This window comes from Bathycoccus prasinos (assembly GCF_002220235.1).
Source record: "Bathycoccus prasinos genomic : Chromosome_1".
Lineage (NCBI taxonomy): Eukaryota > Viridiplantae > Chlorophyta > Mamiellophyceae > Mamiellales > Bathycoccaceae > Bathycoccus > Bathycoccus prasinos.
The window spans coordinates 499,080-512,626 of record NC_024008.1 but is presented as its reverse complement, the minus strand read 5'-3'; the positions used below and the strand labels follow the sequence as shown (position 1 = coordinate 512,626).

Here is a 13,547-nt window from a genome sequence, read left to right as displayed (position 1 = left end):
AGAATGGAGGACGACGAGCGCCTTTACCTGATCTTCCTCTTCCTCCTCCTCTTCCTCCGCGTGGTAAAATCGGTCTACGACTGCCTGAAGTTTCTTCCCCCGACCGGGAACGCGCTCAAAGCTTTGAAAATGGAAGACGAAGACAAAGACGCGTTCGTCGCACGCGCGCGTTCGATTTTGAACGACGTAACGACGAAGGAGAGCACGGGGGCATCAGTAACGATAAAAAGTGCATCGCTAGACGCGCTCGCGTTGGCCAACTTTGCGTTGCACTCGAAGTCGTCGTCGGAGAAAGTTCCGAAGAAAAAACGGTTGCTCGTGTCGTTGGTTTTCCTCGCATTCGGATTGGTTTTAGTCGCGAGTTGGTGGTTTTGGGCGTCGCCGGAAAGAGATCGACAGTTTGCGGCTTCGAAGGTGATGATGATGACGGAGACAAAGAAGCTGGACGCGCTGGCGAAGAGAGTCTTGAACGACGAAGAGAGAGAAGGCGAGATGGAAGTGGTCGTTCGCGCGCACTTCGTGCGAAAGCGAGGCCCGATGGAAACGAAGATGGCGAGAGATATTCGAGAGAAGTTCAAGGAGTGGGTTTTGGGGAGTTTTGATGGTGATGCTTTGGAGAGAGGTAGAAAGACCGAAGAGGTTGCGAGAGTGACGTTTCGCGGGTGCGCGGACGTTCTCGACGGCGAGGCGTTTGAGGCGTCGACAAGTAACGAGAAATCGGCAGAGGAAGAGGCGCGAAAGTCTTTCGTAGCGTGTGACAAAGGTAGGAGCGAATTAGCGAGACGCGCGAGGTTTTACGCGAGGTCCACGAGAGCGAGCGGAGATGAGCGCGACGAGAACGAGAATGGCGACGGCGAGAGCGCGAAGAGTGGAATGTACGCGCACCTGGAGAACGAGATGAGAATGAACTACGCGACGTATCCGAATGAAATTTACGCGTACTTTTTCGACGACGAAAACGAAGTAGAAGACGACAGCATAAAAGCGAACTTTCACCTACACTTTGGCACCGACCGAAACGCGTTCGTCGACGCGAAGTGGACCTCTTCTGAGTGGGGGTCTCGAGGCGGCTTTGACGCGATGACAAAAATTCGAGAATCGGTTCAGAAACTCTATTCGTCCGCGTGGAAAGTCGCGAGAGAGGACGCTAAGTTTGATGGCCATTTTGGCGCGTCGGCGGCGTCACTCTCGTTCGTTCTGGTGCTTCCCGATGACGATGAAGAAAACGAAACACTTTCGTGGAATTATAGGAAAGACGTGCGCGAACCGTTTGTGAGCAATCTCTCGAAACGTCTCGAACATTTTTTAAACATCGAAGCCGAGTCTCGCGTCGTGTACCACAGCCGCGCTGAAGAGGACAAAGTGGGCGACTCTCATGCTTCGACGACGAATCAGGAAGCCGCGGAAAGGTTCACGCGGGCGTTACCTCTCAGAAAAATGGACGTGGACTTGATACCGTCCATGCCGAGCGGGAAATTCGTAGTGTTCAGAAAAAACGACAACAACGACGACGCTTTTCTTCCAAAGAACTGGTTTGTCAAGCGCGATAACGTTGGGATAACGATTTTGGAGCGTCGTGAAAGTGTTACTGATATCCTTCCGTTCCTTTTTGCAAACGTTCGCGCGAGACTGCTCGGCGTGGATATAACTTCAGACGAAACCTACGCGAAGTACGCTTTGCCGGATGCGGCGAACATCTTATCGATGATAGAAATGGACGCTTTAAGTTCAACTCGAGTCCGCGCGGATATGTTAGAAATCATAGAAATTCTCCGTGGTGCCACGAACCTTGGTGATATCGACGCAAAAGACGCTTCCTATCTCGCCTCGCGTTCGAAAGAGTCCTTAGCGATGCTCCGAGACGCCGTCGCGATGATGGACGAGAACCGACGACAAGAAGCATTCAAACTCGTCGCCAAAGCCAGAAAACTCGCGTTTCAAACCAGTCGCGAATCCATAAACGTCCGCGAAGACGTCACGTTCCCTTTCGAACACGAACTCGCGCTCGCTATGCCGCTCGTGCTTCCTTTACTCGTCGCTTTTACCGTGCGGTTCGCACGAGAGTTCGCTCGGTACCTCGCTCGAAGAAGGTGTTTCGAGGAGCTCGCGTCTAGCTTTCATCGCGGGAAGGTAGATTAGAATTAGAATTAGAATAGAATTAGCTACGAGTAAATAGAATAAACGACTACAACAACATCATCGACTACCCGACCACCCTCCTCTGAATCGCTTTCAACTCCTTCCCGTAATCCCTCGCGCACTCGTCTATGCACTCCATCGCTTTCCTCTGCGCTTTATCCATTCCTCCGATTCCATCGCTCTCTAAAAAACTCTGCGCTTTATCGTTGCACGTTTGCGCGCACCTTTGCACTTTCTGTTGAAATATTTGCAGTTCGTTATTCACGACCGTTTCTTTCTCCTGCATCGTCGCCGCGCAGTTCTGTATGCATCGCTGGAAGGTTTCGTGCGATTGCTTCGCGTCGTCGCAACACTTGGAGGAACAGTCGAAGGTTTTTTTCTGTAACGGTCGAAACGTGGTTTTGTCTAAAGAGTCCGTGAATTGTTCCAGTTGCTTTTGCAGTTGCTCCATGTCTTTGTCTTTCACGTAAGCTAATACGTCTTACGAAGATACGATGTGTGCGGGATGAATTTCAACTGCATTTCCCCACAAATGATGAAACAAAACGCTCGGTGAAGATGATGAAGCGGGGAGGAGCGCTCTTGTTACGACGGTTGGCTTCATCGAGCGCATCAGCTTTTACAAAGACGAACTCGGGCACTTTTGCATCATCCTCCGCCGCTTCTGCTTCTGCTGCTCGTGGATGTGTCTTTAGGGGAAATTCGCTTCGTCGGCATTCCATCTGCTCGTCCTGGCGTGCGTTTACGACTTCGGATGGAGGAGGAGGAAAAGAAGCAGAAGAAGAGCAAAAGAAGGAGAAGAAAAAAGAGTTATACATGGCGTTCACGTGCGGGAAATGCGAGACGAGATCGATCAAAGGGTTTAGCAAACGCGCGTATCACTTTGGCGTGGTCGTCGTCACCTGCCCTGGGTGCGAGAGGAAACACGTGGTGGCGGATAGACTGGGGTGGTTCGGCGAGAAAGGCGACGCGGGGGATTTTATCCAGGAGAAGGAAAAGAAGAAGAAGGGAGGGAAAGAGGAGGAGGAGAAGGCGACGATGATGCGAGCGAAAATAGAGGCGGATGGGACGTTGGAGTTTGACGAAGACGAGCTGGAAGCGTGGCGAGCTCGACTGAAGGAAGAGAAGTGAAAGATTCGAACGAGCGCGTCTTTAGAATAGGTTTAGAATGAGTATGCATTAAGTTTAGTTTTTGTATTTATGAAATATTGAATGAATACGCGCGGTTGAAGACGAACTTTTCAGTTCTATTGAGAGAGCGCGATGTTTTTCTTTGTTTTACTACAGAACGCGGCGTCGATTCTTCACCGTTCTCTCGAGTTCCATGATTTCCTCCCAAGAATCCACCGTGATTTCGTTTCTTCCTTTGAGTAAACTTTGCAATCTGGACATGGTTAACCACGAGTGCATTTTCGCTTGCGTGGCTTCTTTTGGATCGTCTTGTCTTTTTTGCACCATGGACGCTTCGATGGTTTTGCCGCACGATTCCGAAATGTCCATGTGCGGCGCGTTGCGAACAAACGCAACGAGCGTTCGCATGTCGTCCAAAGTTTGTTTGTCAAGGGCATACAAGAGCGTTGTGTTGGATTCGTTCTTCGTCGGGCGTAATGGGACGACTAACCCTTCCGTGTCTTCGCTAAATAAAATCGACTTGCCTTCGGAAACAGCGACAAAGCTAATATCCGTCGGCAAAGACATTTGATGGTAATCGAAATCGTACTCCGCTTTTTGCATTTGAATGATATCCTTCACGGCTCGGGCGTTCTTCACGCCAGTTTCTGCGAGAATACCCGTTTGTAATTTCGTTTCGTCCAAGACACAAACGGTACCGTCCGCGAGCTGTAAAGGTCCAGCGCGTAAACGATTACGGTCGTAGTCTTTTTTAGGCACCCACGTTCGCGCGTTGAGCGAAGGAACGTCTACGGATAAACACGCGGTCGCAGGGCAAAGAGATTGCAACGCAGACGCGAGTGCATTGACGAGATTGTCGTTACGTTTACGCTTGCTCTCTCCATCCTCTTTTGAGAGCGCACAATCGATCGAAAAGTTGACGCACAATGAACCGACTGGGAATTCATCCGTGCGTAAACGAATCCTCGCGCACGCGAGGAACAAAGCGTAACTCGCGGCAACTTTATCTCCACCGAGCGCTTCGGTGAAAATATCGATCATCTTTTCGCACATCGCGTTTGTTGTTGCAGCGTCGAACGGTCGCACCACAGATACGGAAGCCGACGCTTCTTTGACGTTTTCCTCCTCGTCCAAAAGATAACGCTCCGCCGGCGTCTTCAAAACGAGATCTTCGAGTTTCAACTTTGTAAAGCCGAAAGCGTGGAACCTTGGCGCGATAGAACTCGCTGGAAACAACGCCGCCCTTTCTGCGTGTCCGTAAAAGTCATCGTCCGAAGGTTGTGTCGTAGTCGCGCCGTCACCGTCCTCCTCGATACTATCGTTCAATCCAATGTTCCCAAACGCTTCAGCCGCGTGTTCTGGATTGAGACTCAAAACGCCGTAAAACTCAACGATGTCGTTCAATTTCAATTGCGTGGAAGACCTCCTCGATGGTGGATTTGTAATTGTCGCTGAATTCATTGTTTCCGAATTATTTTCCTTGTCGCCCTCGTCATCCTCCGGTGAATCGTACACGCAAACGATACACGGTCCTCGCTGGTCGTTCGGTAACGGCAAATTCCTCGCCTCGTCCAGCGTCTCTCTGGCGAAACTTTTATTTCGATTCTTATTATTCATGGCAGTAAAATCTTCCGTTTTCTGCGACCCATTTATTGGCATCGCTTCCATGGTGTCTTCAGATTTCGCCGGCTCGTTTTTCTCTTCCTTCATCTTTGCCTCTTTGTCGTCTTTAATTTTTTCCTCCTCGTTATTCTCCTCTCGGGTTCTCTTCTTCGCGCTTCCTCCTCCCACGCTCGCACCAGTATTACCGCCGATGCTCGTAAAATCTACCACCCCATCGCCGTTCGAGTGCGTATCTTCTCTCTCCAAACAATCTCTCTCCTGCACCCACTTCGCCTCGCCCGGTATCGGGACGCAATAGAACACCTTCCTCTCCCACATCCGAACGTTCGAAGACTGCTGCTGCGGGTTCTCGAATGTAAACAAACGCTCCTCGTCGTCCTCTTCCTCCATTCTCGACGTCTCGTCGCCGCCGTGTTCCGCGAACTTCGTCGTCTGCCACCCCGAGCTCGCTCTCTTGCTCTTAAAACATCCCACGTAATACTCCGGGTCTCTCATATCTTGCACCACGCACCGAAACCGGCACAGTTTCCCTTCCGGTACGCTTTCAATCCCGACGCCTTTCCCATCCGCGTGGTTTATTTCTGGAATACTTAACCACTTCGTCGTCTTCGTCGCGTCCTTCTCCTCCTCCTCGCTCTCCGAGATGCTTTTTTTGAGCACTTTCGAAAGGTTCCAATCGCCGTCGATCGGTTCCAACGCAGACGAGGTTGCAGCGCTTACACTTTTGAAACCGTACGCGGTGAACAGCTTCTCCGCGATTACTTTTCGAGGGTTCGCGATGAACTCGCGCGAGTCGATGGTATCTTCGATGTTGGTGTTGTTGTTGTTGTTTGCCGCTGTTGCCATGGTTTTGGTCATTGTGTTGTGCGAAAGAGTGACGCGATTGGATTACTCAAAGTAGGGGAAAATTCAAAAATGAAACCAACCGAGCGTGCGTACGAGGCATTGAAGTAAGACACAAAATTCTCTCTCTTTACGTTTTTATTTACACAGTTAGTATTATCATATCAAGGACTTTCGCTCGGGGCTGGGCCGACTTCACCGTTTCTGTTCCCAGGATGTTCGTCCGGCGTTCTCAACATCGCGCCTCTGCCGACTTCGGTTAAAAATTTCGTCGGGTAGGCGTTGGCGAAATCTTTCAAGCGGATTTTCGCCGAGGGGTTGTTGAAGTGCCACAAACACGAGGCTTTCCCGGTTTGTTTGTTGTACACCATGCCGTTGGCGTCTTGACCGAGCTGCGACATTGGCGCGCCGCCGGCGGAGAAGAGGATTGAGCCGTCCGCGTCTAACTTGTGGCGTTGCGAGCGTTCGATGAGTTTTTGCATTTGAAACGCCGTGAGGCACTCTTGGTCGTCAAATTGACGCATACCTGGGAAGACGTTGTTGAATTCTTCGTCTGTTGTTGCCGCGGGTTTGCACGTCATCCCGAAACCGTCTTCTTCTTTCCAATCGTTGTGTCGCATCATTCTATTCTCGGTCGCTTCGATGTACTTGATCAACTCTTCTTTTCGTCCCATGAAGGAACCGGCGTTGGCCCAGACGTTCGGGTGCTCGCCGGTTAACTCGACGTCATCCCCAGCCGCTTTACCAATCTCACCAAACGTCAAACTCATCTCTCTTTTAAACTGTTGCTCGTCTTCCATGTCGAAATATTTCCTAATCTCCGGCCATAACTGGGTCTCGCCTCCGAAAATGAAATCCGCGTCCGCTTGTTCGAACCTCTTTTGAAACTCCTCCGGCCCGCACTGCAACAAAACATCCGTCGCGTCCGCGTTGACAATAATAGGGTTCCCTGGAATAGAATGCAACGCCGCTTTCAAACCCATCATCTTATCCGCAAACCCGTGAAAAGTCGTCCCGTTCCCCGAGATCACAATCTCCAACCCGTTCTTCTTCGCCGAGTCCAGAATCACCCACCCGTTGCTCTTCAAGTTCGTCGCGTGCGCCGTCACTACCACCGGAGCGGAATCCACGCCTTTCGATTTAAACACTGGCATGTATTTCTTCTCGTCTGGGTGCATTTTTTCTTCTTCACTTAACATCGTCACGTCGCCGTCGAGATCCGCGTTCGACCCGGGTCGCCAAAACTTCGCCTGCGCCCACTTGGTGTCTCTGTAAAACTCAAACGGGACGTGCCAAACGTCGCCATCGAACGCGTTCGCGTCCAAGTCGTAGCCGGTTTCGAAGGAACCCAGTTTAACCGATGCGACGTGTTCTGGTCGACCTCCTCCCCTCGTCGTCGTCAACGTTACGCCGCTGTTCGTCTTGGACGAAGACAACACGAAAAGAGCCCCCAATCCAGCCGCGGCTAAAATTCCGTATCTCTTACACGATGATGATGCGGACGACGAAGACGTCTCCAAACCGCTCTCATCGCGACGAAACGCATTATTAGCAGACGTAGACGACGAAGCTAGCAATAAAGGTGCCGCCTCTTCCGCGCTCGTGGTGGCGTGACTCGTTGCCATTTCTTCTCTTCCTTCACGCGCGTGTTTTGTTTGATGTGATTTTTTTCCAATACAAGCAGAAAGGAAGGAAAAAGGAGCTGTCCATCAAGGAGCATTTTTCGTTTAAGTATGTATTCGTTTTAAATTAGTACACAACACGCGTTTGATTAATCTTATTATGTATATATATACGCATTATTCTCCTCTCATATTCTCTCATCTCTTTCTCTCTCACTTTTTCTTCCTATTCTCTTAGTATATTATAACTTCATTCAATTCGCCGCCGCTCGAGCGCTCGATCGAGCGCTAAACGCAGCCGCAGACGAAGGTCCCGGGTCTCGATTTCCCGGATGTTCGTCCGAGGTGCTCAACATCACTTCTCTTCCGTGCGGGGTTAAGAATTTATCCGGGAAGGCGTTCGCGAAATCTTTTAAACGGATTTTCGCCTGCGGATTGTTAAAGTGCCACAAACACGAGGCTTTGCCGGTTTCTTTGTGGAAGACCATGTTTTTGTTGTCTTTGCCGATTTGGTCCATGGGCGTGCCGCCGGCGCTAAATAAGATGGACCCGTCCGCGTCTAATTTGTGACGCAAGGATCGATCCATTAAATGTCGCATTTGGAAGGAGGTTAAGCACTCTTGGTCGTCGAACCAGTTGACCCATCCGGAACCGTTGACGTCGGCAAAGTCTTCGTCGGTGACGCCCGCCGGGCGGCACGTCATTCCCCACTCGTCTGGCTCTGATCCCGGGTGTCTCGCCATGCGCTGTTCGGTTTCTTCGATGTATTTTAACATGTCGTTTTTCCTCGCCATGAATGACCCGGCGTTGGCCCAAACGTTCGGATGTGCGCCGGTAAGCTGCGCCGGTGGTCCAGCCGCGCCGATTTTACCGAGAGTGTCGGACATTTTCTCTTTCCAGGCTATTTCGTCGGTTTTCTCAAAGTAGGCGTGGATTTCCGGCCATAACTGCGTTTCGCCGCCGAAAATGAAATCCGCGTTCGCTTGGTTGAATCGGTTTTTAAATTCTTGGCCGGAACATTGAAGCATGACATCGTTGGCATCGGTGTTGATGACGATCGGGTTGCCGTTGATGGAATGTAAAGCGGCTTTTAAACCCATCATTTTATCCGCGAAACCGTGGAAATCGGTCCCGTTGCCCGAGATGACTACTTGTAAACCGTTTCGCTTCGCGGAATCGACGATAACCCATCCAGTTGATTTGATGTTTGTCGCGTGAGCGGTAACGACGACGTCTGCGGAATCTACACCGTGGGTTTTAAACACCGGCATGAATTTCGTCGGGTCCGGTTTCGCTTTTTGCTCGTCGCTCATGTTCGGAGTATCCCAATCGTGTTTCCAGAAATCTGCGCCGGCCCATTTCGTGTTGGCGTAAAACGCAAACGGGACTTGAACAACCTCGCCTTCGTATCTTCCGTTATCGATGTCGTATAAGTTTTCCATCACACCTCGCGGTGGAGCTTCGTCCTCGCCCATTTCCGGTTCTACTACTTTCGCCGCTTCTTCTTCTTCTTCTTCTTCTTCTTTTCGTTTTTGTTCGTTTTCCATGTCAATTTGTCGTCGTTGCTCTTCTATTTCTGCGTCGATTCTTTGTTTCTCTTGCTCTTTACCGTCTTCTACTACGTGCTGTTCTTGTTGTTGTTCTCGCTCGTTGGATATCGTAGACGTTCTCCTCTTCAACGCATCGCTCGCGCTATGCGCGATATTTTGCATGTTCAAGCGCCATCTCGGAATCGGTTGTTTCTCCTCTTCTTTAACTTCTTCTTGGACTTCTTCTTTGACTTCTTCTACGGAGGCGGGAACAACGACTTCTTTAACGTCTTCTTTCTCTTCCCTCGTAACCGCGACGACGACGTTCGGTCCTTCTTCCGCACGCGCGCTTTCCGCAACTTTTGATTCTTCTTTGTTGTCTTCGACCAAAACCGCGTCGGCGGGAGCTTCTAAAACTTCTAAAACTTCCAACTCTTCGCGAGGTTTTTGTTCTTCCGGTTGCAACTGCTCTTCCTCGCGCTGCTGCTGCGGCTGCTCTTCCACCTGCTGCTCTTGGTTCGGTTGTTGCTGTTGTTCTTGTTCTCGCTCTTCCGGATGTTGTTGTTCTCGTTGTTCTTGTTCCTTCATCGCAGCGCGTTCCTCCTCGTCGTCTTCGACGAACGACTCGCTCTTTTGCCACACTCTCGCTTCCAGCGCTTGCGGCTTCGTCGGTCCTTGTTGTTGTTGTTGTTGTGCCACGGGCTGCTGCTTCTGCTGCTCGATGTTGTTGGAAGTCATTTCCCCGCTCGCAACGCCACCATCACCCTGCTCTTCTTTTCCCAGCCGATCGACACTCAGAAGAGGATGATCAATACTCGTCGATGTCGTCGTCGTCGTCGACGCACCACCATCGCCAGGCGCGCTCGTACTTCCACTCGCACCGTTACTTCCCCACGTTCGTTTCGGAAGCGTGCCTAAATACGCCTCTTCGCCGCTCGTCGCGTCGCCCAATTTTCGCATCATCATCATCTGTGGGGCGCGGGAAGATGATGATGATGATGATGATGCCACGAATGCGAGCGAACCGAGCGTCACACACGCACCCAAAACCGCCGCACGAATAATAACAGACGATGACGAAGAAGAAGAACTCTTCTTCCTCTTACCATCGTCGTCGCGATTTAATAACAAAAGAGAGGACTCCTCTTCATTTGAGTACTGAAAAGGCAAAGTCATGTCTCTGGTGGTGTTCCTCCCCGAGAAAGTGACGAATCTCGTTTTTCGCTCGAGAGAAAAAAAACCAGAGTTTTTTGATTTAGGGTGTAGGGTTTAAGAAAGAGGGCGCTGTCTGCGTTTTGCAAAACACGCGACAGAGATAGAAACGCGCGCTTAAAAGTTGAAAGTATTGTAACACTTCGCGCATAAAACACTTTGAGGAAAGAGAGAGCACCGCTGCTGCGACTTTTGATTCATTCGCTCTTTTCATTCTTATATATATATGAATAGGAACAAGGAAGTGATGATGGACGATGAACGCGAGCGATTGATTCTCCGCAATCATCACGAGGGAGGAGCCGCGTCCTCGACATCATCGTCGTCGTCGTTTTATTGGTCGAGGAAGAAGACGTTCATCGCGATCGCGTTAGCCGTCGGCGCCGGTGTTGCGATCGCTACCGGAAATACTACGACTACTTCGAGTCCTCGCGGGAGTGTTGGTGCGGCGAATACTGCTGTTGCTGGAGGAGGCCACCGAAGGCCGCGCGGTATCTTGCCCTCGGCCAAGTTAGGGGTGATCAGTGAAGGCGTCGCCGCGAACGCACCCGTCGGCGGGAAAAACCATTTTTTCAACGGGTTAATCGTTCGCGAGGACGAGAGGGCGTTGTTGCAGAAGTACACGACGAAGATTCCGTCGAGGAGAGAGATTGAGAAGATGGAAACCGAGGAAGCGGCGGCGGCGAGTTTAGGCGGATACGATGATACTCGTCGACGGGAAGGACAAGGAAGCGAGGACGATACCGCCTTTGCGAACGCGGAGGCGGCTGGATTAGGCGCTATGCCGAGAAGAAGCTGGAAGAAGTCGTCGGAGAAGGCGAAAGAAGAGCAATCGCGAGAGACGAAAGAGTTTTTAGCGGCACTCGGTGAAGTGGAGAAACCGTCGCCGGCGTTGCTGGAAGCGGCGACGAAGTTGTTGAGAGAGAAGCACGGCGAAGAGACGCCATTGGACGCCAAGCAGCAACGAGATGCGGAAGAAATGACGGCAAATACGATCGCGCTGGTCAGAGCGGAGAAAAGCGTCGTCGCGCAGAGTAAGAAGAAGAAAGGTTCTTCTGAAACCTCTGAACCTTCTTCTACCACCATCTCGTCGCCGACGGAGGATAAAAAAGAAGATGTTGACAAAATTAAGCCTTCTCAGCCGCAGTCTTTGCTCGAAATCGCGCAGAACTTTTTGAAGAGCGAAGAAGAGGCAAAAGCACGAGCCGAGGCGGAGATTGAAGCCGCGGCGAAAGAGGAGAGAAAAGAAGGAGTAGAAGGACAACCAAGCGAGGAGAAAAAAGAGGATGAAGGAAAAGTAGAGGCCTCCGCGGAAGAAGAGGACGACAAACCGTCGCCAAAAGCTATCGAGTTTGCCAAGTTACTGTTAGCAGGCGAGGTTAAGAAAGTCGAACCGGCTGATGGTAACGAAGCGGAAGCGAAAAAGATAGACGGCGTGCTTGGAAAGCCTACGCCGGAGATTTTAGCCGCCGCGAGACAAATGCTTTTAAAAGCTGGCGTGAATCTCGACGCGGAGAAATCTTTTGCATCGACGTCGGCATTGAAGTCCACCACAGTGAAAGAGATGACTTCGACCTTACGAGATAAGTCGATAGCCTCCGCTCAAGACGAGGAAGGAAAAAAGATTCCGAAACGATCGTGGGTACCCAAGTTGGGCGAAGATACGGATGACGCGAACAAAGCGGTGGCGGCGGCGGCGGCGGATTCCTCTGAAGCGTCGACGCCTCTTGAAAGTACAAACAACGACAACAACAACAACATCAACAACGAGCAGCAAGAAGAAGGAGAACCAGCTCAAGGTCAACAAGTGCACGAGATGCCGAAAACTGAGGATGTAGTTGCGGAAGCCGCCAATGAGATTGCCGCGGAAAATGAAGAGCGCAAAGAAGGAGGAGAACAACAACAAGAACAAAAAGAACAAGAACAACAGCAGCAAGAGCAAAAAGACGGACAAGAACAACAGCAGCAACAAGAACCAGAACAACAACCAGAAGCTGGCGTTATGCCGAAAGCCGAGGAGCAAGTACAGGACAACGCTCAAGTTGAGGAAGAACGCAAAGAAGAAGGACAGGATCGACCGGTGGTGTACCTTTCGCAAGTGCCGATAAAGGAAAAGGAAGTCAAAGCACAACAATACGCGCAAGAACATCAAGCGCAAGAAGCGAATGTTGGAGTCGACGAGCAAAAAGAAGAAGGCCAACTCAAAATCCCTAGAATCTTGGCCGATAACGTGAAGTTGATTGACGGCGACGGGAGAGAGTACATGCAACCGAAAGCGCACGAACTTTGGAACAACGGCAAGACATTATTCGTATACCCCCAAACTGAAGCGCAAAAGAAAAAGCCGATCCCGGACGCGACTGACTTGCACGCGTTCGTCATCACGCTCGACAAACGCTTAGATTTGGATTCTGCGGATAGCGATACTGATACGACCATGTGGGAGCGCACGCAAGAGCGCTTGAAAGAGATTCCATTGATTCACGCGGAGAAATCCCCAGGCGTGGACCCGAAAGCGTGGCCGCAAAGCGGTTTGCAAGAAGCATTATACGCAACTGGTTTCGCGCGTTTGTTTTGGAACATTCATCAAAACGATCCGTTGTACGCCGATTTACCTCCCGAACGTCGCACGGTTGCCGAACTTCCTTGGATCGGAGAGGTGGAAAAGCGAGACCAAAACGGATACTTTCGCGCGCAATCGCAAGGTTTATCCCACCACTACGGATGTCTGTACGCGCACTTATACCAGTGGCAGAAAATTAAAGATACAGGTTTGAAAAAGGCGCTGATTTTAGAATCTGACGGATTGAGTTTAACCAGAGTGCCTTTGGAGTCCATCCCGTCCGTCGCGAAACAAATGCCCGGCGACGCGGACTTTGTCACGTTGCAGTTGTATCCGTACGAACCCGCCGGCGTGGAACGACGCAACGTAGAAATCAAACACCCAACTTCCGGCGAGCACAAAACATACTCCTTCGACAAACTCAACTACCATCCGCAACAAGGCTACGCCGGCTTAGCCTCGTACATCGCCACGGACACGTTCGTCGAGAAAATCCAACACTTTTTAGCTTTACACGGCGCGGACATGATCGACGGGTACATTTTGAACAAGCTGTGCACGACGTCTTACAACAACGAAGAGGCGAAAAACATCGCTTGGACTATGTATGACATGCAAAAGTACACGCACCCGTTCGATCCGCAAAATCCGACGCCGACTATTTTGAACTGCTACAAAGCGTTGGCGGATCCGGAGTATTATCACGACTTGAACATTCGCATGGAAGCGGAAGCGCGAGCGGATTAGGCGTTTGAAGAAAAGAGTCTTCCGAAACCAAGCAAGAGAGAGAGGAGAAAAAGAGAGACTCGAGTGCATAGTAAAGTAATAGTAAAGTAACTAAAGGCACCTTAAGTAGAAAAGATTTACACTCTCGCTTTTGTATCT

General features: G+C 50.7%; 7 protein-coding genes across 7 annotated transcripts; 3 read left to right on the top strand and 4 right to left on the bottom strand.

Moving 5' to 3' along the window:
- Nucleotides 1-3: 3 nt before the first annotated feature.
- On the top strand, nucleotides 4-2,139 carry Bathy01g02710 (unknown protein; the record flags this gene model as incomplete). The annotated part of the gene is made up of 1 exon (XM_007515090.1): nucleotides 4-2,139. One exon carries the CDS (start codon nucleotides 4-6, stop codon nucleotides 2,137-2,139), a length of 2,136 nt encoding a protein of 711 aa, XP_007515152.1.
- Nucleotides 2,140-2,203: 64 nt separating this feature from the next.
- On the bottom strand, nucleotides 2,204-2,590 carry Bathy01g02700 (the record flags this gene model as incomplete). The annotated part of the gene is made up of 1 exon (XM_007515320.1): nucleotides 2,204-2,590. One exon carries the CDS (start codon nucleotides 2,588-2,590, stop codon nucleotides 2,204-2,206), a length of 387 nt encoding a protein of 128 aa, XP_007515382.1.
- A 107-nt stretch (nucleotides 2,591-2,697) lies between these two features.
- On the top strand, nucleotides 2,698-3,270 carry Bathy01g02690 (hypothetical protein; the record flags this gene model as incomplete). Its single annotated transcript, XM_007515059.1, has 1 exon — nucleotides 2,698-3,270. One exon carries the CDS (start codon nucleotides 2,698-2,700, stop codon nucleotides 3,268-3,270), a length of 573 nt encoding a protein of 190 aa, XP_007515121.1.
- A 150-nt stretch (nucleotides 3,271-3,420) lies between these two features.
- On the bottom strand, nucleotides 3,421-5,751 carry Bathy01g02680 (predicted protein; the record flags this gene model as incomplete). Its single annotated transcript, XM_007515631.1, has 1 exon — nucleotides 3,421-5,751. One exon carries the CDS (start codon nucleotides 5,749-5,751, stop codon nucleotides 3,421-3,423), a length of 2,331 nt encoding a protein of 776 aa, XP_007515693.1.
- Nucleotides 5,752-5,900: 149 nt separating this feature from the next.
- On the bottom strand, nucleotides 5,901-7,361 carry Bathy01g02670 (predicted protein; the record flags this gene model as incomplete). The annotated part of the gene is made up of 1 exon (XM_007515134.1): nucleotides 5,901-7,361. One exon carries the CDS (start codon nucleotides 7,359-7,361, stop codon nucleotides 5,901-5,903), a length of 1,461 nt encoding a protein of 486 aa, XP_007515196.1.
- Nucleotides 7,362-7,612: 251 nt separating this feature from the next.
- Nucleotides 7,613-10,063, bottom strand: Bathy01g02660 (predicted protein; the record flags this gene model as incomplete). The annotated part of the gene is made up of 1 exon (XM_007515298.1): nucleotides 7,613-10,063. One exon carries the CDS (start codon nucleotides 10,061-10,063, stop codon nucleotides 7,613-7,615), a length of 2,451 nt encoding a protein of 816 aa, XP_007515360.1.
- A 262-nt stretch (nucleotides 10,064-10,325) lies between these two features.
- On the top strand, nucleotides 10,326-13,409 carry Bathy01g02650 (predicted protein; the record flags this gene model as incomplete). Its single annotated transcript, XM_007515375.1, has 1 exon — nucleotides 10,326-13,409. The coding sequence occupies one exon, from the start codon at nucleotides 10,326-10,328 to the stop codon at nucleotides 13,407-13,409; it is 3,084 nt and encodes a 1,027-aa protein (XP_007515437.1).
- Between the last annotated feature and the right edge of the window lie 138 nt (nucleotides 13,410-13,547).